The sequence below is a fragment of the Clupea harengus genome, chromosome 5 (assembly GCF_900700415.2).
Source record: "Clupea harengus chromosome 5, Ch_v2.0.2, whole genome shotgun sequence".
NCBI lineage: Eukaryota > Metazoa > Chordata > Actinopteri > Clupeiformes > Clupeidae > Clupea > Clupea harengus.
The window spans coordinates 26,089,161-26,110,509 of record NC_045156.1 but is presented as its reverse complement, the minus strand read 5'-3'; the positions used below and the strand labels follow the sequence as shown (position 1 = coordinate 26,110,509).

The 21,349-nt window shown below is 43.0% G+C and overlaps 3 protein-coding genes across 5 annotated transcripts in view; 2 read left to right on the top strand and 1 right to left on the bottom strand.

Annotated features, from left to right (window-relative positions):
* Positions 1 to 1,855: 1,855 nt before the first annotated feature.
* Positions 1,856 to 21,349, bottom strand: part of hemk1 (HemK methyltransferase family member 1) — a 30,664-nt gene continuing 11,170 nt past the window's right edge. Inside the window, exons 10-11 of one of the 2 annotated variants that reach the window (XM_042707884.1) lie at positions 20,876 to 20,986; positions 1,856 to 2,298 (exon numbers count right to left, since the gene is read on the bottom strand). In XM_042707884.1, the coding sequence (XP_042563818.1) occupies positions 2,235 to 2,298; positions 20,876 to 20,986 (175 nt within the window). In that variant the 3' untranslated portion in view covers positions 1,856 to 2,234. Of the gene's footprint in view, positions 2,299 to 19,186; positions 19,816 to 20,875; positions 20,987 to 21,349 lie in introns of those variants that run through there. The other variant, XM_042707885.1, reaches the window with a different exon arrangement.
* On the top strand, positions 2,048 to 10,767 carry LOC116220550 (twinfilin-2). 2 transcript variants are annotated; one of them, XM_031568297.1, is made up of 9 exons: positions 2,048 to 2,258; positions 7,201 to 7,379; positions 7,604 to 7,699; positions 8,014 to 8,118; positions 8,248 to 8,262; positions 8,464 to 8,592; positions 8,896 to 9,046; positions 9,150 to 9,271; positions 9,692 to 10,767. In XM_031568297.1, exons 1-9 carry the CDS (start codon positions 2,159 to 2,161, stop codon positions 9,860 to 9,862), a joined length of 1,068 nt encoding a protein of 355 aa, XP_031424157.1. In that variant the 5' UTR covers positions 2,048 to 2,158; the 3' UTR covers positions 9,863 to 10,767. The 2 variants fall into 2 exon arrangements, with proteins under 2 accessions (XP_031424157.1, XP_031424158.1); XM_031568298.1 differs by lacking the exon at positions 8,248 to 8,262.
* On the top strand, positions 15,998 to 18,741 carry cish (cytokine inducible SH2-containing protein). The gene is made up of 3 exons (XM_012822581.3): positions 15,998 to 16,765; positions 17,345 to 17,490; positions 17,666 to 18,741. The coding sequence occupies exons 1-3, from the start codon at positions 16,746 to 16,748 to the stop codon at positions 18,232 to 18,234; spliced, it is 735 nt and encodes a 244-aa protein (XP_012678035.2). The 5' UTR covers positions 15,998 to 16,745; the 3' UTR covers positions 18,235 to 18,741.

Genomic DNA, 21,349 nt, shown 5'->3' with positions numbered 1-21,349 from the left:
ACCTGGCTCCTCTCTCTCTCTCTCTGCTTCATTATTTATTGTGCTTATTCAGAGAATTCAATCTCGTGAGCATTCATTATTAAGTTCTCACACAGTATTACCCTGATACATAGCATCTACTGTACTTTGAGTCTAACTCATTTGAGAGACAATTCTGAAATAATCTTCACTAAATCATAAGTTCAATGTGTGTGACCGTCTAAAGATCTTTGAAAATCTGCAAAGTTACATACAGACTTTGATCCCAATTCAAAGACGGACTTAAAAAAAATGAAAATGCCATTTATTGTGCCTAACATTAGGACTGATTGTGACCCAGCTGAAAGAAGCATTTGCCATTTTATTGGTGTTGTCAGATGGGGAGCTCGGCAGGTGGGCTGCAGCGAGAGGCATGAGTCAAGCTGCTAAGTCATCGTGCGTCCACCCCGCTGGTTGTCTACTCTGGCATCAATTACACGCCTGCCGGCAATCAGAGCACTGAGAGTGTCTCAGTGATGTCACACACACACACACACACACACACACACACACCTGTTTGCACCGCCTATGGATTGGCCTACAGGGAGCTGTCAGAGAGAGTTTTTTGAAGTATCAATTGCATCAATCTCTGGACTTGGGCATTTTTGCTCTTCTCTCAAAGCGTCTGATGAAGTTTGTGTTTGTTTAGTTTTTTTGTTTGTTTTATTGATACTAAAACTCACAATGTATATTTTGAAAGTGATGACAAGTTTTACACTCAGCACTTATGTCAGAAACCTTTTGGCTTTGCTATTTTTGAGCTAAGAACGTCAATGCACATATGATGGCATAGACATGGACATTATCTCCTTACAGCTGCAATAAAGAAAAGGATCAAGTCTTTGAACAAATCTTATTAAACAGTGTGAATTAGAAGGGTGTGAATAGGAGGTTACTGAATCTGCTTATTTTAAACGGGAGCATCTGTCTCAGTAACCATAAAGAAATCTGGTTTGGTGTAGCTCTCCTTCAAACACTGTATAGAAGGTCACCTTCCGAAGGTGCACTATCTCTCCTTCATGAGTGGCCAGCAATCATTTCTAGTGTAGACATAACTGTATGTTGTATTGTTGACCCATAAGGGGCATTTCATTTTTACGAGCAATTTGTGGCATTCCCTTGCGCTCCCAATGGGAACTCAAAGGTATTGTGTGGAAACTCAAAAGTATTGTGTTGGAACTCAAAAGTATTGTGTGGGAACTCAAAAGTATTGTGTGGGAACTCAAAAGTATTGTGTGGGAACTCAAAAGTATTGTGTGGGAACTCAAAAGTATTGTGTGGGAACTCAAAAGTATTGTGTGGGAACTCATATGTATTGTGTGGGAACTCAAAAGTATTGTGTGGGAACTCAAAAGTATTGTGTTGGAACTCAAAAGTATTGTGTGGGAACTCATATGTATTGTGAGGGAACTCAAAAGCAGCTCAGCACCACCATGACCCTTAGGGGGTTCCGTAGTGTTGGGTGTGTGGGAGTGTGGCAGTGTGCCGGTGTATTTGCAGAGTCACATGTGTGTGATTAGATTATGACTAGAATGGTGGGTGATTTTAGTATTCATGAAGTTTCTTTTCCCTTTCGATACCTTACAGATAAGGTCACAGAGCTGGTCATCTTTTTAAGAACTGCAGAAATTCTTGCTATTCTTGCAATGAAGCAAGTGGCTTTCTGTTGAAGTGTGGTGCCAGTGGGGGGTGCAGAGTTTGTTGGAGGGAAGAGCGTTATCTGAAGCCAGACAGCAGTCAGTAGCAGCTAAATTTGGGTCAGGGGGGATCAGGTTCCAGCAGCATACACACATGATCCTGTCCTAGTTACAAGACCCCCCCCCCCCCCATCCCACCCCAACCCTCTCAACCTCTCTGCTCACTCACTCACTCACTCACACGCTCCCACACTCTGATCACAGCCCGCTATCTCTGACGGCTCTCAGTTCTTCCCCGAGTTCCATCTTCTCTCTTCTCTCTCTCTCTCTCTGCCTCTTGACTTTTTTTTTTTTCTAACCTCCATCTCCAGAGCCCTTCTCACTCCTGAGGGCTGGCACTGCCTCTGTAGCGCGGTACAGCGGCCTCTCTTCTTCCTCTGCTCTCTCCCAGGGAAGAGCCTCGCTAGACGGGTTGCGCACAGGGAAACCCATTCGGGGGAAACATGTTCTTGGTTCTGGTGGTAACGGATGAGCTGAGGGAGTTCCTGGTGCGGGCACGGAGCGGATCGGCCATTCGGATCATCCAGGTGCTGATCCGGGACGGTGAGTGTAGTCGCCGAAGGGGAGTTCCTGACAAGGGGGACTAAAGAGGGGGGGGGATTAACACCAGTTGAGATGCACAGTAGAGGTATGTCTTATCGGAAGCAAAGGTTAAATGGCCAGTGAGATAGCTGGTGACCAATGTGAGTCGGTGACAAATAGACATAGCGTAAGGTTCGCAGTTTTCTTTGGATGTCTGATCCTCAGGAGCATTTTAACAGAGTAACAACCTACTGTGCAACCTATTTTGACAGCACTTACTTTGTTTCCAACCAAGTCCAACTTTTGTTTCCAGACATTTCCTGTTTATTTAATTCTTAAATACAGTTTACAATATTTTTGTAGGTCTCAATTACCAGGGTCAGGAAATAAAAAACATTTTATGCCTTCAAAATAACTGCCTTCAAGAAGCTTACAGACTCTCACAGTATGGTATCATTCTCATTCACAATGTCATAGCTCGTAAAACTAAGGGCCATGTCATCAGATGTCTTGGTGTTGGAAGGTATTGGATATTTGACTTTGTGTATCTGCTGACAGCTTGTGGGTTCTGTGGGTTTGATTTGGTGTCTCACCATGGTTTGGAAAAGGATATCATTATTATGGTTGGGCTGATTTGTTTACATATTGGTCAGGTCTGTTGTTGATGTTGGTGTGTGACCCTAAGATAACGGTTTTCCACTAGCAGGAACCAAAACACATTTCCCAATCAAGACGCAGTTGACAAACATCAGCTTTCCACTGGTTCATTCCATTGGAATGATGACTTGTTTTGCAATCATGTGACCTTGATCAGGTGATACATACAGTTATTATCTCAGCAAGGATTTTGGTCCACAGGGTTAAGAAATAATGTTATTGTGATTGTTTGTGTGTGTGTGTGTGTGTGTGTGGTGGTGAGGTGCATGGTGTCCTGTGAAACGTGATCCTACTATCAGTTGACGTGACCTCATTGCTCGGAATGTAGATGAAAGGAAAACAGACAATCAGGCCTCAGTCAGGTCATCCAGCTACAGCCCTCTTGTAACCATCCATGAACCACACAACATGACTGTCATGTCCAACTCCGCCAAGACTTTACCTTTAGAAGGTTTACCAAAGACAACTCAACTTCAACTTGGGGTGAACAAACAAGGATTCCAGAACAGTTTCATCATGCTGAAGCATACTTGCTAACATGCTAACTGGCCATATCCTTGACAGCAATGTCGTGCTGTGAAGGCTTTTCTCACATTTTCCCATAACAGACTCTAGAACTACATAGTGCATAGACGGCACGGCCCGTGGGAACAACAGGTGTTTATCTGTTCACATCACATGAGCATATACCATCAAAATGAATTTTTAAGATTATACCAAAACTAGTTGCCTACAAAAACATTCCTGAAAAAGTGACAAATTGTTGTATAGTTTTAACAATGCCAACATTATGGCTAACAATGCCACCGTTAGTTCTGCTTGTCAAGTGTGAGGTGGATTTTGGCTGTCCTGGTCTGTTGCTGGGGCCATGATTGGGAGTTGCTTAATGGCTGTGGGAGTTGCTTCATAGGCAGCATAGATAACAAATGTCCTCTAGCTACGTCACAGTGAAGTCAATATAGTGACCGGCTAACTTGCCCCACTGCAACAACAAATATTTTGATGTGGAAAATGATGGGTTGACCAGGCTAATGATGCAATCTATGATCCATCTGATCCTGTGCCAGTACGAGTCAATAAACCCCAACTGGACTACATGACTCCCTTTCAATGATCTCACTCTAGCTCTATTGAGTCACAGCCCTGGATGAATACTGTGACCTTTGGTGATGATCTACAGCTCTCTCACAAGCTCCATCATGTTCCTGTTTGGATTTCGAACTATCGGTGATATCACTTCAAAGCTACATGGGTTATTTGGTCACATGGTATTTGCAGAGTAGCACAGCATGTGTTTCTGGGCAGTTTCTTGGTGTCACTGAAATGTGGGGGGCTGTTTTGAGCTCCACCAGAGATATGTAGACTGGACTGTTTTGGGTGAGCCTCCGGTCCAGTCGGGGGTTGTCTCTGGGCTGGGACACATACTGCCGTCTGCTGATATTTCCAGACTGATGTGGAAGGACATGGGGGCAGAGCCACAGCACACAGCGCTCTTGTGAATAGGTTGACTTGCTGTCATTTACTTTTCTGTTGTCTGACTGGTTCACATACTGGTTACATAGCGCACGTGCCTCCGTTGTCAGGTTTTTGTTGATAACAAGATATCATTCTGTAAACAATGAGCAGTGGACTGGCTGCCCTAAATGACACCTCAGTATCACCCCCAAATACAGGCCAAATATAGACAAGGAGAGAATCTGCCAATTGTCTATGAGTGTCTGAGGTTATGTTGACATAGTAGCACATGTGGACGTATATGAGTATGTCTGTGTCTATGAGGGTAAGTGTGTATGAGTGCGGGTGTGTGTGTGTGTGTGTGTGGGCACTTGTGAGAATGGCCAATGGAAAGTATGTGTCTGTGCTGATAGTTGGAATGTGTGGAAGCTGAGAATAGCAGCTGCAGCAAAAGATGGTCAGGAAATCCCCCCAGCACCATCCAAGGACGTTGGAACTTTTTGGCCGTGTGCATGGAAGAGTGGTTTTCTGTGCAGGTGCAGGTGCACTCCATGTTTGACTGGTCGAGCATTTTACATGGATGTACCGGTGTGTTTCTCTGAAATATGTGACTAATGATCATGTCTGTTTTCATGTGTCTGTATATATGACTGATGATAATCCTTCATGTATTTAAAGCCATAATTTCACAGTGACAGTAGGACAAAGCTGGATAGAGCCAGTGAGTTTATTTAGAGCCTCTACCTCCTCTCCCTGCAGGTCAAGCAGGGCTACCTGACTTTTTATAAATGGACTCGCAGGAAGCCTTCTATTCACATGTCTCGCAGCCCAATCATTTCTGACACACACCGGCTCACAGCAGCTGCTCTCCCTCTGAGAGAATGTGCAGAGCTAGTCACGAATTGAATGGGAACAATGGAGATTTCATTTAGTCGAGCACCTTCAGGGTGACAGTTTAAGAGATTGAAGAAATGATCTGCGGTACTGTGTCTCTTTAGACACATTACAGGCTGCGTTTAGTATCAGCAGCCTGGGAACTACAGCACAAACACTTGAGAACGTGTTTCAAATACAGTTCAAATTTGAAAATAAGATCACAGGGAGAACAAGAGATGAATGCAGGGATATGGAGGAGGACAGCAAGAGATGCAAATAAAGCATAATAAGAATGAATGGACAATGGATGACAAGGTGGATAGAGACATGAATGAATGCTGATTAATAGTTAATTGAGACGTGGGTAAAGAGGGGGATGTCATTTAAGCCCTGTGTTGACAGACAGACAGACAGACAGACAGACAGACAGACAGACAGTTAGAGAGAGCACAAGGAACGGAAGGATGAGTTCTGGTTTAAGATTCAAAACTGCAGATGAAGAGCCGGTTACAGAGATGAATGTAGAGGTGGAAAGACAAGAACATAAAAGACTTTGTGTGGAGGAAGTGTGCAGTCAAGAACACTATGTGTGTGTGTGTTTGGGTGGGGGGGGTTCAGTGTGCACACCTGTGTCCAGCAAGAAGTCTCAAACGTGATATGATCTGTGTGTGCGACAGGTAAGCTGATCTGTGTGTCTGTGGCATGGCCAGGTGTGTTACAGAGACGTGGAATCCGAGCAGACTGTTGTTGCTGTGTGTAACGTGAGGTGGAGTGGTGGCTGATGTCGAGCGTCATGTGAAAAAAGTGATGCAATCTCGATGTACTAATGTTGGAGCAGTGTTCTTCAGGCTGTAGAGCAAGCGTCTGGGAATTTTGTAAGGTTTCCAGGTCAGTTCTAGCGCCGATGGGTTCCATGTCAAAAGTGCTCTTTTAGCAAAACACTGAACCCTGAACTGCCCCAGAGTGCAGGAATAGGGCCCTTACAAAGCAGCCCCTGGTAGGCAGACGAGAGACATCAAATATGAAGCAGTTTAATGAATTGGAGCTCATTCATCAAATACCATGCCGTGTGCATTAAGATTATCGAAGGTGATTTGAGAGAAAATGTGTGTACGTATGATTCCAAGATCTTTTAGTAGAGGAATTTCTCTAGTAACAAAAGTTCAACTTAAATCCTCAGAAGCTACAACTTCAATGAAATGGATTGGTTCTGAACTTCAATGAAATGGATTGGTTCTGAACTTCAATGAAATGGATTGGTTCTGAACTTCAATGACATGGATTGGTTATGAACTTCAATGAAATGGATTGGTTCTGAACTTCAATGACATGGATTGGTTATGAACTTCAATGAAATGGATTGGTTCGGGCAAAGTTTTTGTGGGATGTGTACTGTAGCTAGTAAGAAGGGATCCCTATAGGAGTTTTATACTGTCTGGTTTGAAATATGAGGTTTACTGTCAAATGTGTGACATGGTGGGTGTGTAACTACAAGCTGTTTGTTATTATGGGGCAATTATATCAAGGCTATTAAGGGGGTTAAACATATTATGGTTTGACTTTCTATTAATGGGATGTTATTATAGGACATATGATTTGGTGTTGACATTTGTGATCATGTGGATTCTACTCTGTGTACGAGATTATTTTTAAACTGGGTGTTATATATAGGCCATTTTGTGTTATGCTATGGGTTTTACTGTGAAGTGGGTGGTTGAGGTCTACGAATGTGGTTACGGCTCATGTGTCATTGGGATTATTATGGGGTGTGTGGTATGAGGTTATACGGACTGTATTATAAAGTGTATGTATGAGGTTATTATGGAGAGTAATAATTATGCAGTGTGTGTATGAGGTTATTATGGAGAGTTTCATTATGGAGTGTGTGTATGAGATTATTATGGAGAGTATTAATTATGGAGTGTGTATGAGGTTATTATAGGGTGTGTGATAGGAGCTGTGCTCTGTGTTTCAGAGCAGCTGGTGCTGGGGGCATACAGTGAGCCGTCTCAGAGCTGGGACCGCGACTATGACCACTTCCTGCTGCCACTGCTGGACGCCCAGGAGCCCTGCTACATCCTGTACCGGCTGGACTCTCAGAATGCACAAGGCTATGAGTGGCTCTTCATCTCCTGGTCGCCTGACCAGTCACCAGTAAGTGTGTCCGAGTTCAGACCATTACACACACACACACACACACACACACACACACACACACACACACACACACACACACACACACACACACACACACACACACACACACACACACACACGTGAACGCAGAGAAGCATGTACACAGTGACAGATGCAAACACACACACAGTACACACTGCTTGCACTAATGTAATGTATGTTTTCCCTCCGCTTCCTCCAAGGTCAGACTGAAGATGCTGTATGCTGCCACGCGTGCCACAGTGAAGAAAGAATTTGGTGGAGGACAAGTGATGGATGAGATGTTTGGCACTACGCAGGTAGAGAGCACAAAGTCCTTCTTTTACTCTGCCAAGCCATGACATGCTGTGTATCTCAGTAAAAAGAAAGGGAAAGGGAAGCTTATTCTATGAAGTATACTTCTTCTGAATGCTCGGCTCAGAAGTATGGCTCAAAAGGCTCGCTTAGAAAACCATGGACGGAAAAAATGTAACTTTAAATTGCTTGACAAGCAGAGAGAAATGACTGCCAAGAGAACGATGGTAATCCCTGCTAAAGATTGATGTTTTTGAGTTGAGCACGAGGTTCTTTACCACCTGACAGAATGTGGTTTCTGATCTTTCCCCTTCCACAGGAAGACATCTGTCTCCAAGGCTACCAAAAATACCTGTCATCATGCTCCGCCCCAGCCCCACTCACAGCCGCGGAAAGGGAGCTTCAGCAAATCAGACTCACCGAGGTTAGGGTGACGTCCATCATGCTCACTATGAAAAATCAGTAATCACTAATCACTAATCAGTAATCAATCAGTACAAACTTCTGTAGACACCATAATGTTTAATCAATCATTCTCACCTTTCTTTCGCAGGGCAGGGTTAAGCAGGTAAATTCTTGAATGCATATACTCAACCTGTCTTTTGTGCGTATGCTTCCTGCTCAGTTTTCTGTGTGATGTGTTTGTGTCTCTTTGTCTGTCCCCCGTTCAAGCCTCCATGTGTGTGAGTGTTTATGTACAGTACGCCTACAGTGAGGATGATTGTGTTTGAACATGTTCTGATGTAACTCTGCTTGTGTCTCCTCATAGGTAAATGTAGATATGACTGTGGATATGAGCAAACCACAGACACTCCAGGGTCTGGCCTTCCCATTACAGGACGCCGCTAAGCGTGCCCTTCAACAGCTTACAGACAGATGTATCAACTACATTCAACTGGTAAAGTTCACTCGCATACACTGACCCCCTAAACCCCCAACCTTACTACCACACACACAGACATTCAGAAATTCACACTAACACACACAAACTCATTCTCAGACTGTTTTCTCCTCATACACCGTCAGCAATTCACTGCATTCTGCAACAAAATTGAATATTCACAGTTAAACTGTGAACTAGCACTATACCACAAAATCACTTGTCTTAAGATGATAGACTTAACTTTTTTGTCACTGTTAGGCTAACATCTGCATGCTTCTGACAATATGTGATAACATCTGCAGTATACGTTTCTTCCAGAGACTGGATACAGAGAAGGAGACCATCGATCTGGTCCACACCAACCCCACAGAGACATGTGATCTTCCCCACCGGATCCCCACAGACACGCCGCGCTACCACTTCTTCCTCTACAAGCACTCCCACGAAGGAGAATACCTCGAGTCTGTTGGTCAGTCCGCTCTTCTGCAAAGCAGAGTCCAAAAGATACAGACGCAAGACAAATTCACAGTCTTCTCACTTTGCTCTTTTTTTCTAATTCTATCGTCTTCCAGTGTTCATCTACTCCATGCCAGGCTACAGCTGCAGCGTGAAGGAGCGCATGCTGTACTCAAGCTGCAAGAGTCGTCTGCTGGAGGACGTGGAGAGAGATTTCCACCTAGAGGTGGCCAAGAAGGTCAGCTCAATGTCACACGTGTGTGGACCAAAACTGAGTTCAATCCGGTTTGCTTTGAGGCACATTCAAGAACGTGCCTCACAAAAGCTAGTCACTTGTTTGAATGAAAATTGCTATTGTGTCCACTCCCAACTATGGTCTTGTTTGGGTACTAATATCTAACTCTAGGTCACAACTAGGACAGCTATACCCTGATATTTCCTTTAGATGTAACTGCTGACATTCAACCATGTTAGATGATGAGTAAGGCGTGGTGATGTAAGGCAGTCACATACATATCCAAAATATACACACATATCAGCATTCAAGTAGCAAAGTGGACAGGAACCGAACTATGACCATGGCAGACATTTTGTTGATCAAGCAGATGTACATTATGTGTGTGTGTGTGTGTGTGTGTGCGTGTGTTTGTGTTTTCAGATGGAGATTGACAGTGGTGAGGAGCTGACGGAGGAGTTTCTATACGACGAGGTGCACCCCAAGCAGCACGCCTTCAAGCAGGCCTTTGCTAAACCCCGCGGCCCAGCAGGAAAGAGGGGCAACAAGCGCATCATCCGTGGGGGCAGAGGAGAGAACGGAGAGAAAAGTTAGGAGGACCAGGAGAGAAAATTTGAGAAAGAGAGGATGAGAAGGAGTTCATCTCCCAAAGTCCCAAAGTCTCTCCTTTTCCTCCTGAAAAAGAGTCTTGAGATAGCTTCACTCCGTTGATTGAGAAAGTGGAGAGAGGGATTTATAGGGTTCTCTAATATTCTCTCTATTATCTCTAGTATTTTTACTTTTTTTTTGGTTTTTAAACTTTTCAGCTTGTGTTTATTCTTCTACGTTTTTGTTTAGTTGTTTGTGAATATTTTTTTCATACACAATACAAACATACATAACGTACATACATACATACATACGCACGACATAAAATAAACTCAGGAAATAGTGGTTTACATGAGAAGTATTCCCCCCCTCCTTTGATAATGAAGGCACATTTAGACCAGTCTAATCTTTTCAGACTTTAAAATAGAAAAGCCATTATAAGTTGACCATTTCAACATAGATTACGTTACATTTCAAAGAAATGTTGAGTCATTTCTTAAACTAATTTTAAGACATCCTTTCACATTGGGAACCTACAGGCATACAGACCAACTAACTACCACATTGTTGGCTATACACATCAACTGACTTGGATATTAATGTTAGGTGAAGGCAGCAATCTAGACACAAACAAACTCTCCACACTGATGAGAGAAACCGAGAGGAATTAACGTGAATCAAGCAACAGAGGACTGGAATGCGGAATGCGAAGCATACTCAGATGGGCATTAGAAATCTCATGCAAAGGCAGTAAGATGGTGTTTTGTATGGATCACGTAATCTACCTACCTCTTCACAGCCAACCCTCTGGACTACGTCGCCTGTGAATGTCTCGTGTCAAACATATAATTTGAACAAGTAGATGATGTGTATCAGAAAAGGAATTCCAAATAAAGCCTCTTGTTTCTTTATACTGTGTGAGCTTTTTGCTGTGCCAAATGATAAAGCAGTCTATTTGTTTACATTTCAGATATGCACAGGACAGAAGATGTTACATTTCTAGTGCTACAGGTTAGGGGTCGCACATGATGACCAGACCTCTTAATGTCACACACGTCTACACCTGAACAACCTTAGCAATGTACTATGACACACCAAGACAAACCACAACCACCATTGACATCATCAGTTTCACCAAGCCAACCTTATGATTACTTACGGGTTGTCAAGTTGGCTGTGTTTCATTGAATTAGGCCCCTGACACCTCTGAAAGGCTTAACAATGGTGTCAGGCATTCCAGACCCACTCCCTTTCATTCCCACAATGGGTTACTGAACTTTTGTAGGTACGAAGAGAACCTTACAGCCACCCAAATTTTCCATCGGTTCCACTCAGAACCAGTGGCACGCACAAGTCAATTTAGAGGCCGCGAATGCTGTCAAGCACCCAACCCGGTTACCCACTACTCTATTAGTGAGCGAGAGAGTGCTTTAAAGCCCTTACACACAGATGGCATGCCACGGAGCTGAGCAGACCAGCAGCAGATGGCCGGGGTGCTCTATGTACTTATAACACATTGTGGGGGACAAGGGCACAGGCCTTCGGTAAATCATTCCTCATGTCGTCTGAAGATGCAACAGCCCTACTCCTTCAATCCACGTCCAGGAATTTCACCTCCCACCACCACCACCACACACACACACACACATATACACACACATCAACCCACACACACACACACACATACACAGACACACACTTCTGGCTGATGAAATGATAATCGTGTGCTTTTAACACCAGTAAATGTATTTTATTATTTGCCCGGACTGGAATTGAAGACTTCCTGGGAGGATTACGCACCCCTGCCCCTACCAGCCTCTGTGTTGACTGCATACCTCCAACCAGCCTAAACCCAATCTGTTACGGATTTGGTCTTGGAGAGAGGTGGGATAGACAGAGAGAGAGGATAGGGAGAGAAAGAGAGATGAATAGAAAGGGCAGGAGGGAGGGAGAAAGAAAGAGAGATTGACAACGGATTCAGTGTGCGGATCCGCCTTGTTCGTGTAGACGAAAGGTCGATCCGGAGACATCTCTCTCCGGATTCAGGCAAACTAGACTACGCCTGTAGTCAGCTCCAGCTTATGCCCAGTTAATGTGAGGTCTAAAATTCTAGAGCTTCATGAGCACCGGTGTGCAGGCTTCTTCAGATTGAGACACCCAAGTAGGCTGTGATGCCTCAACCACCTCTACTCGCTCTCCTTTTCAGTAACCTCTGACAGCTCCTTAAATGCTACTCTAAGTGACCTACCTCCAAAACAAAAATCCATAATATCCGATGAAGTCTTAGTCACAATTTAGACACAAACCGATAAAACCAATTTTCCACTGGTCTTATGTGTGCTTGCCAACCTTGTTCCCCTTCCTCAGCTACCAGTTCAGAATCTTTTCAGTTCCTTTCAAAGGCTTCTGTAGTGGCAAAAACAGTTGAGTTTTTTCCTTTAAACCCCTAGATCCTATTCCTACGTCCTAATTGATTTTACCACCATGGAGAAAGCAGGAGAAGCAATGTCAAGACTCGCAGTTCTGTCCAATAATCCAATACAAAGGGAGTTTGACCATCCAATGTTGCCGGTTTTATTGTAGAAAAATTGTCACAAAAAATAAGGATGCAATTGCAGTTTTAAAGTCCAAATAACTAAACGCTGCAACAAGCTGAACAGGCCCAAACGGAGACAGCGTGGTTCACGGCCTCAACACTGAGGTCAATGACGGTAATTGCGCCCGCCTTCTCCCCGTCATGCGTGTCTGGCAGCCATTTCAAGGGTGGCACCGTCACCACCTATAGAGGGCGCACACTCGCAATTCCACAAAAAGGGGAAAAATCGATAAATCATTCCAAATACAAAAAACTTAAATGCGGCTCCTACAGCTTCATCAATCGTCTCTTCAAACTGAATTGTTTACTCAATAATATCAGAGAATAGTAGTGAGAGGCTTTCGTCAAACTCTTTCTCAGGCTCATTGGAGTTCATGGCTGTGTAAGGTCATGGGTTCAATTGTTTCATCTTTGTGGTATATGAGAGGAGAGTTTTATGGAAGTTTTGACGTTTGGACTGCAGGGATAGTGGGGTCCCCTTGGTGTTGTTTGTTTTATGGTTGTTTGTTCTGGGAGGGTGGGTCTCCAGACTCCTTGGTGAAACAGTGGATAAAGAGAGAGAGCTGAGAGGGAGAGAGAGAGAGTGTAAAAAGCTGAATACCAAATGCTGAATCCTGAAACAGGGTGTGTGACTCATAGAAAGACCGCCCTGCCGATACATTTGTCTGTGCTGCGCTCGTACATTTTTGTAGCGTTTTCTGGGATCGTCCAGTTGCTGACTCTCGAACGTAGTCAAACGCCAGAGTTTGTGTTGAAAAGTGTTTTTATGGTTGTGCATGCGTGCCTGCTACAGCATGTCAGAGTCAATATGGTGCCCCTAGAGTGGATTCTCCGCTTTCGTTGAAGTTCAAATGTATTCTAAATTCTATTTCTAAATTAGAATTCTAAATTAATTAAATCAGGACAAGGCACATTTAGTGGTTCACCTTTGCGGAAAATGGCAGACGATGGCAGATATGGATGTGTTCACATTTTGCACCAAGTTTGAGTGAGACCCCTGTCCACCTGTCCTTCCACAGCCTGGATCTGTACATGCCAGCAAATGTGTTGGAGAAGACCTGCATGCATCTCCAAAAGAGTTTACTCAAAGACACAAAGAATCTGGCTGTAGCGAGGGAAGTCTCTGATGTGGAAATGGAGTTGTGTGATTCTTTTACACATTTGAATTGGGATGAAATGGAAACTGTAATATCACATCCTATGTCAACAAAATATTTTTACTAAGAAAAATAATACAACCAAACTAAGCTTTCTCTATGTAAACCATCTGTTGTCTTGCAACCCTCACACACAACACCCTCACAGAGACGGGTCAAAGGAATAGTTGCCTTGTTCAGCTCAACTTTTTGGTCAACATCCTCTTATCTTTTTTGGGGTGTACAGTACTCTCTGTGGACATCTCATATCTATGCATCTGCACTGCAGACCACACTTCTATGATGGAGATACTTTTCAATTCGCAAATGGAACTTCAAATAGAAATACATTTAAGAACCACTTTTAATGCTAATAACCCTATAATAATACATTTGGTGTTTGTTGTTGTTTTGTGCACTGTATCTAATGTTATTATATGTGGAAATGGTGGCTGTGTGGAAAAAGGCGTCTGAAACTGTGGCTAGGGAACTGGGAAAAGCAATTTTGATGGTCACCAATTAGCACAAATTGCAACATATCCAGCAGTATATTAGAACACTGTCAAGTGGATTTCAAGTGGGAAGCCTGTTCTGTTGGTAAAAGCCTGGGAATCCTGTTCAATCATAGAACAACCTACACTAAAAAGGAAAATCTCTGTAGTCTGTCAGAACTAGAATCAGACACGGACTAACTGAAGTTGAGAAGTGGATGTATTGAACTTAAAGGGAATTGGTCTACTGTGCGGTGTTGGAGAGGGCACTCAAAGGAGAGCACCTCCCTTCAATAATTGACTACAGGCACTGAGCGGGGTGCTACGCCAGAGACTGGAAGATCCAGGCATCTAAAACACTGATTGTACATTTTATACAGTTTCTTTACAGTTATTGAGGTAAACAGACACAGATGTATCTCTGTAGGGAACCTTTCCATGTTGTCGGACCCTTATAATAATATTTACGAGCCTGTCAGTAACAAAATAAGCAGTTTACTTTGACATGCTGGCTTGTCTCATCGCGGTTGCAGATTTGAGTGTTTCTAACTCAATACTGGACTGCTTTCAATCGTCCCTAGTAAAATGTTGGACCCAAAAAGATCTAAAAATAGGGCTCAGGTTCCCTTTAGGTAGATGGAGCTTGATGTACCATAACGTGTGTGTAATATACTTGAATGTGCCTACGAAGTAAGAACATGTATTTGGCCCCTTTCTGGCTCTGTACATTTGCAAATTGCAGAATCACAAAAAACTAGAGGGACTGTAAAACCATAAACCTGATTATGCTGTTTTTCAGCATTTTTTTTCCATCAGAGATAGGTGGCAGCATCGTGGAACAAAAGTTGTACTAAAACATGTACACTATTTACTCAATGGTTTACAAATATTAAGACAATATTATGCACACTGTTCCATCTGATGGCTCCATCTGTCCCTGTCTTTGTACATTAGGCTATCTGTTCACTAATTCACTTTTAGTGACATAGTTTTGATAAAGAATGAGTAACCCACGCTGAAGACCCAGATACAGTGTCTGACACACTTTCTGTTTCCAGTTACTCTGAGCCACAAAGGTTCCCTGATGTTTCATTTCTCCCTACAAAAATACTTTATAATTCAATATTCTCAGGAACGCCATAAGGATGACAATAGACAATTGTTTCAACTTTTTCATAAAATGTGAAATTTGATGAAAAATGTATTTTTACGCCAGGTGGTGGCAGTGTAGGCTTGAATTGATCTGACAGACGGAGACAAGAAGACAGAATTAACTTAATTGTGTGTGTGTGTGTGTGTGTGTACAAGGGCCTATCTCTAGCACTACTCCAATATTGTGCGGAATGGGGTCCTGATTAATTAAATGCCCTCCCAAACCAGTTGACAGGGAGTGGAAATGGGTTGTACAACCCTCCATCAGCGAGTCTGCATCGATGCAGGGTTCACAAGCATGTGTCCATGTAGCATCTTATCTTAACATGTCAGTTGTATTTTGGCCACATGACTGTATAAGTGTTATAAGTGACAGAAGCAGAAAAACACTGAAGATCGAAAAGAGATAGACCTACAGAACTCAAAATGTGTGGGTCTAACGTTACATAATTTGCCAACATCGAAAGAAAAGGTTAACGTAAATAAAACACGAAATTCAGCTACACTTAAAGAAAGGAAAAAAGAGAAATAAAAAATACATATTTCTCACGGTCTCCGAAATAGGCTTACTTTGTGGTGTTTTAACATGTATTATGTTCGTTATTTCAATTTCCTTTTAGGTGGAAGGCATCCCAAAATGTCCCGCTGTCTTACACCATACCCCTTCATTAAGAGTGACTACAAAACAGAGTCAACTCCGTGACAGAGTGGAAGCGGGGAGGGTCCTGTTTGGAAAAAGCCCACTATGCTACTTCCAGTAGTCCTCGTCGATCTACCCGGAACTCTGCTTACTCTGCTTAGCCTACATAACAAGCACATCTAGCGGTGGGGGCGGAGTTGCAAACAGGGGAGTCGTGGATTGGCTGTTGCTCCCACGCTTTCCTGGAAAGTAGACTTCTTGGAATCTGTGTGCCATTCAAGGGAAATTACTGATCCGCTGGGACGTGGGGGGAACATAGTGCAATGTCTTCCTCTACCCATAGTAAATGTGTTCAAAATTAACATATTGATGTGACATTAATGTGACTAAATCACACAACTCAAAAATATGGTCGAATAACACTAAGTCCAAAATGTAGTTAGGGCTGGCACGCTCACAGTGAAGGCTACATTTATGAAGAAGCGTCAGCGAGTCCATTGGCGTCACAAGCGATTCTCAGAAAACACTTCTTGGAACAAAGCTGAATTCGACCAGCCAAACCCTCAAAGCCATTTCAAGCAACCTGTTTCACAGTGCTGTCAACTGAGCTCGCCGCAATACTCAGACATTCACTCGAGAAACAACTCTCGAGTGTGAAATCGGCTTTTTGAAATTCTACATTTTGGTTTTGTTTTCAATTATTTACCACTGTGTTTTGAATATTTAGGTTACGTTCTTAGTTACGACTCGGGTTACAGTTCTGGCTGCCAAGGAGAAAGAATTTATCAGTTACACATTAAATTCAAACGACGGAAACGATTGATTTCGAAGAAAACCAGGGGGTGTTTTTGTGATTCAACCACTCTTCTTCATTATGATTCTTTGCGTTCAAGGGTAAGTTTTCAGCAACTGCTGTGGATTCTAAACTGGTCTACTGTTGTTAAACTCATACAATCCGATTCGATTTGTGAAATTTCAGGATACATAGTTTCTGAAAATAAAAGTATTACAATTTATTCCATATGATCAGTCTTCCTTAAAAATATATTTTCGTAAAAGAGATGAAATTCGACTTGTGCGCGTCTGAGTTATATGGATCCTTTAGGCGTTGACCATGCATAGCACATTGAGGAATGACTTTTTCTCTGAAGGCATAATAATGATTATTACACCCCTGTTCAACTGGGCCTCGTTTTAATGGATGAAGTCGAATTTTGTGCGATCGTTTCAGAAATCAGTGTTAGACCTAGGCTACAACAGAGCAGTTTAAAGCAGATGAGAGAATAGCCTATAAATCCTATTCTACCGAAGGTGTTTTATCTCAAAGGTATTGTGTTCGCCTAAGACACGAATATGCCATTCAAGGGAACGGCGTAACTGCTCGCGAAAGTATCAGCAAACCCTGCAATTGTGTATGAGGTAAACCTTTGTTTTGTATGGTCACCTTTCTAAACTGATTCTTTTACTCTTTAGCCCCAGACCAATCCTGCAAGACACACCCACGGTCGTACCGCTGAATATGCCGACTCCAAGCTGCCTCCAAAGCGCCCTTCAACAGTGGGACCCTCGAAAAGATCTACGGGCCATAGCGAGCACCTTTTGCTACCTGGAAATCTCAGGTATTACTTTGTTACCACACCTACAGAACAGTCACAACATGAAATAACACATGTGAACTGCAACACAGCACTTGCTTTGTTATTAGTGCCAAATATTTCCCAAATACCTCCTCTCTGATTTCACAAAATGTTCCCCACATGGATTAATGATGCCATTGTGTCTTGTTGTTCACAGGCTGGTACTGGGGTGGCATGACTGCGAGTGATGCTCAGGCAGTGCTGCAAGCCGCATCTGAGGGCACATTCCTGGTACGTGACAGCAGCCACCCTCTCTACATGCTCACGCTATCGGTGAAGACAAAGCGTGGCCCCACTAACGTACGCATTCAGTACAGCTGCGGCCGTTTCCAGCTGGATTCCAGCTCCCCCGCCCGGCCGCGCCTGCTCTCCTTCCCTGACATCTCCAGCCTGGTGCAGCACTATGTGGGCTCGGGCCGCGGCACTCCCGAGGACGGACGGACTGCTGGGATGGACGAGGTGGAGGAACAGGGAAACAAGAAAAAGAGGGGCAAGGAGAAGGAGGAGAGGGACAAGGCAGACACAGAGTGTTCTCCTCTCGTGACAGAAGCCAGAGACAGTGCTGTGCTGCTTAAGCTCAAACGGCCTCTTTGCAAACCCCAGGCCTTCCCCAGCCTTCAACACCTCACCCGCCTCACCATCAACAAGCACGTAGCCTGCTCTGCTCATTTACCCTTGCCGGGGCCGCTGCTACGCTACATCCAGGAGTACCCCTTCCAGCTCTGATGGGTCCTGGGCCCCGTGAAGAGGGGCCAGTGAGCAGAATGGATTTTCTGAGGCAGCAGGTCTTCTGGGGGAACAAGTCGATGAGTGCCATGGCTCTCGGCAGTCTCCCGGTGTTTTTAACGAAGGAAACACAACAGAGACCCGACAGGTGATGTCATGGAGACAAGGTGAAGAAGGGGGTTGTCCTGTTTGAAAAGAACTCTTGAAGAGAACTTGAACTGTGTGAGGGAACAAACTGTGATGGCGTGCACTGGCACAGAAGGCCTGGTCGAACTCAAGGACTTAAAGCCAGCCGTTCCCTTCTAACCGGACTTCTAAGGAGGTGTAACTTGAACCAACACAGAGGTTTTTCTCCGTCCTTCAAACTGAAATGTATGCATTTCTGTTTTAAACCAATCAAAGGATTCAGGTCCTTTTTGATAAAAAAAATTCCCACCATGTGGATTGTTGTACATATTTATAGAAGCAGATCCTTGTGGTTTTTAATAAAAACTGACTGAAACTCTACACATCGAAGTCGTACTGTATTCATCCAGTTGGATAACTGACTAAAAATGACTTCATTTTCTGATATTCCTTTTAAAAGAAATTATGAATTTAATCTGACTATAACCCTTCATCCTAAATTTAACTAATTTATCTAGGCAAAATATATAGTAACACGATAGTTTTGTCAGGCTGTTTCCAATGATATAGGATTTAAAGACAGCAAGGCTATTTTTTTGGTCTTACAAAGATCAAAACTGTCAAGGGGAGAATTATGAAGGTTCCTTGTAATTGATAGTCATAGAAAAAAAAGATGAAGAAGAAAGGAAAAGAGATTTATAACGATGTATCAAAAGAAAGTCTGAGTTATTATTGATGAATTGGGTGTGTGGTTGCAGGCTGTGTGTTCTGCGTCACAACAAATTGTGATTCACATTTCTCAGAATTAGTGTTTCAGATACTACGGTTTGGATAATCCTGGTCTATTTATGTGCTTTTTTATTTGCAAATATTACAAATCTTTCCATACCCATTTGTGTATTCAGGCTAGCTAGGCAATGAGGGGCATTATGCCAGCTGGTTCGCAGAAAGAGTGTTATGCTTCTAGGCAGAGAGAGAGGTACTGTACTAGGAGGGACAATTCTGAGAAAAGGCTGCAGTAATTACCTACAGCCTACTGCTCTCTGACACACACACACACATACTCACACATACAAACATTATTTAGGCATAGAAACAAGCTACCAATAAAAAAAAAAAAACATTACACACACCGTGTTGTTGACCCATAAATGCATTAAGAGGATTGCAATCAGACCCGAAGGGTAGCCAGACTCAATGTTCCTAAGTAGTTTGTGCAGCACTCTTAACACCCTTAGGACAAGTACGTGCTGTATGAGAGACGCTTTATGAAGGTCCCTGGGCTACTGGCTCAATGCCAGAGACGCAGAATTCCTCCAAGGGCTTAACACCCACCCCATATCTCTCCTGCTTTCTGCCTCCCCCTCCTCTTGATCCTGCTCACCGCCTGTTCTCCTCCTCTTTGCTGATCAGCCTGTTCCTCGACTCCTCGACTGTAAGATGCAGAACCGTGCTCTGTGGAGGTCAGGGAAAGAGTGAGATGTTATGGCTTATGTCCTTTCACCTATACTGTGTCAATGTGTGTAGTTCCAGATGACTTTCTTTAACATAGTTGGATACGGTATATGGATGTTAACACTGAAAACAGCTTTTGTGTTTTTTATTTAGTTCCATGTCCCTAAACAACCAGTATCTAAGCATGCACTGCAGTAAAGAAGAAATAAGATAGAGCCGAGAAGGCGTATTGAGTATGGGATCTCAGTGGTAGAAGAGAATATCACATTCTCTTTTCTCGCTTCCAGGCATTTACTATGGCTGATGTTTCAATGAGGGACAATCCAAAAAGTCCTGCCTCTCAAGAATCTCTGCTCAACCTCAACATGCTGATCGAGATTTGCGTTTTAAGATTTACTTATTTCTTCTGCCAAATTATGATTGAATAAGATGAAATGATTTTCTCTGCCGAAGATTTCACCCTAAGGGCGTTAATACTATGCAACAAATTCATATTTGATTAACCACTACAGACTCAGAATTGTCAGTTTACAAAAACCCAAAACATATAAAAATACATAACGGAACCATTCTTTACCATGTCCATTATATTTATATTATTTCCTCATCTTTATTCCTGTGGTGGTACCAGGCTAACAAATCCATTCCTAAATTACAGCTGATTTTTAACATGAAATTAAACCCTAATCTCCAGACTGAGGTTTTCTACTTGTTTTCTTGTATGGAGAACTGAAAGCCTTACAATGAACACCTCACTAATGTGATTCCTTTTAATGAGAGGTCCCTATGCCTGCTTTAAGGGAGCGATGAGCCATATGGGAGTTCACTCTTTTTTAACAAATCTACATAACACTGCTAGCTAAATTTGAATGTTTTATTTAAAAAAAAAAAAAACAGAAGAATTCTAGTTTCCGCTGATACGGTGCATTGGAAGACCATCCCTTAAAAATGTGAAGCAGGCCTCGTCTTCTTGTCACTTCCACAACTGAGTAGTCAGTCTCAACTTTACATTAAATGACTGTTATACGTCTCGGTGCAGGCGTAGCAGGCATGTCCTTACCTGTTTGTGAAATCATAGTGCGTTTTCACATACTCTAATCCCAGCACCCTTTCCTTTAGCCTGGTCTGGATGATATCAGGATGTCGTGGATCCACCTCAAGATAGACTCGACTGAGAAAAACAAAAGAGCATGATTACTGTTAGTTGTGCACTCTGTCCTAACAAATCCTGCTTTTCCTCTAAAGCTACTAATCATTGTTTACACTGCTTGACTGCTTAAATAAATACATACAATTTCAACCATCCAACTCCATTCCTCTTCATTATTCTGGCCAATGCTACACATTTTCATCTATATTTGTCTGCATGGTGTTGTCATTTGGCAACAATGAATTTATCTTAGTTTCTAATAGGCAGTAACACAAAACCTATGTTTTACTATTTGGGTCATTCCACGCCAAACGGGACAATGGCTCCCACTCGACCGTCTCAGATTTGGCTGAAAAAAATCAAGGTTGTTCATACACTTCTTAA

Coding starts and splice junctions, on each gene's coding strand:
- LOC116220550 (XM_031568297.1), top strand. CDS start 2,159: ATGTTCTTGGTTCTGGTGGTAACGGATGAGCTGAGGGAGTTCCTGGTG. Junction 2,259..7,200: donor CCAGGTGCTGATCCGGGACG/GTGAGTGTAGTC, acceptor TCTGTGTTTCAG/AGCAGCTGGTGCTGGGGGCA. Junction 9,272..9,691: donor ACCTAGAGGTGGCCAAGAAG/GTCAGCTCAATG, acceptor TTGTGTTTTCAG/ATGGAGATTGACAGTGGTGA.
- cish (XM_012822581.3), top strand. CDS start 16,746: ATGATTCTTTGCGTTCAAGG. Junction 16,766..17,344: donor ATGATTCTTTGCGTTCAAGG/GTAAGTTTTCAG, acceptor TTTACTCTTTAG/CCCCAGACCAATCCTGCAAG. Junction 17,491..17,665: donor TTGCTACCTGGAAATCTCAG/GTATTACTTTGT, acceptor TGTTGTTCACAG/GCTGGTACTGGGGTGGCATG.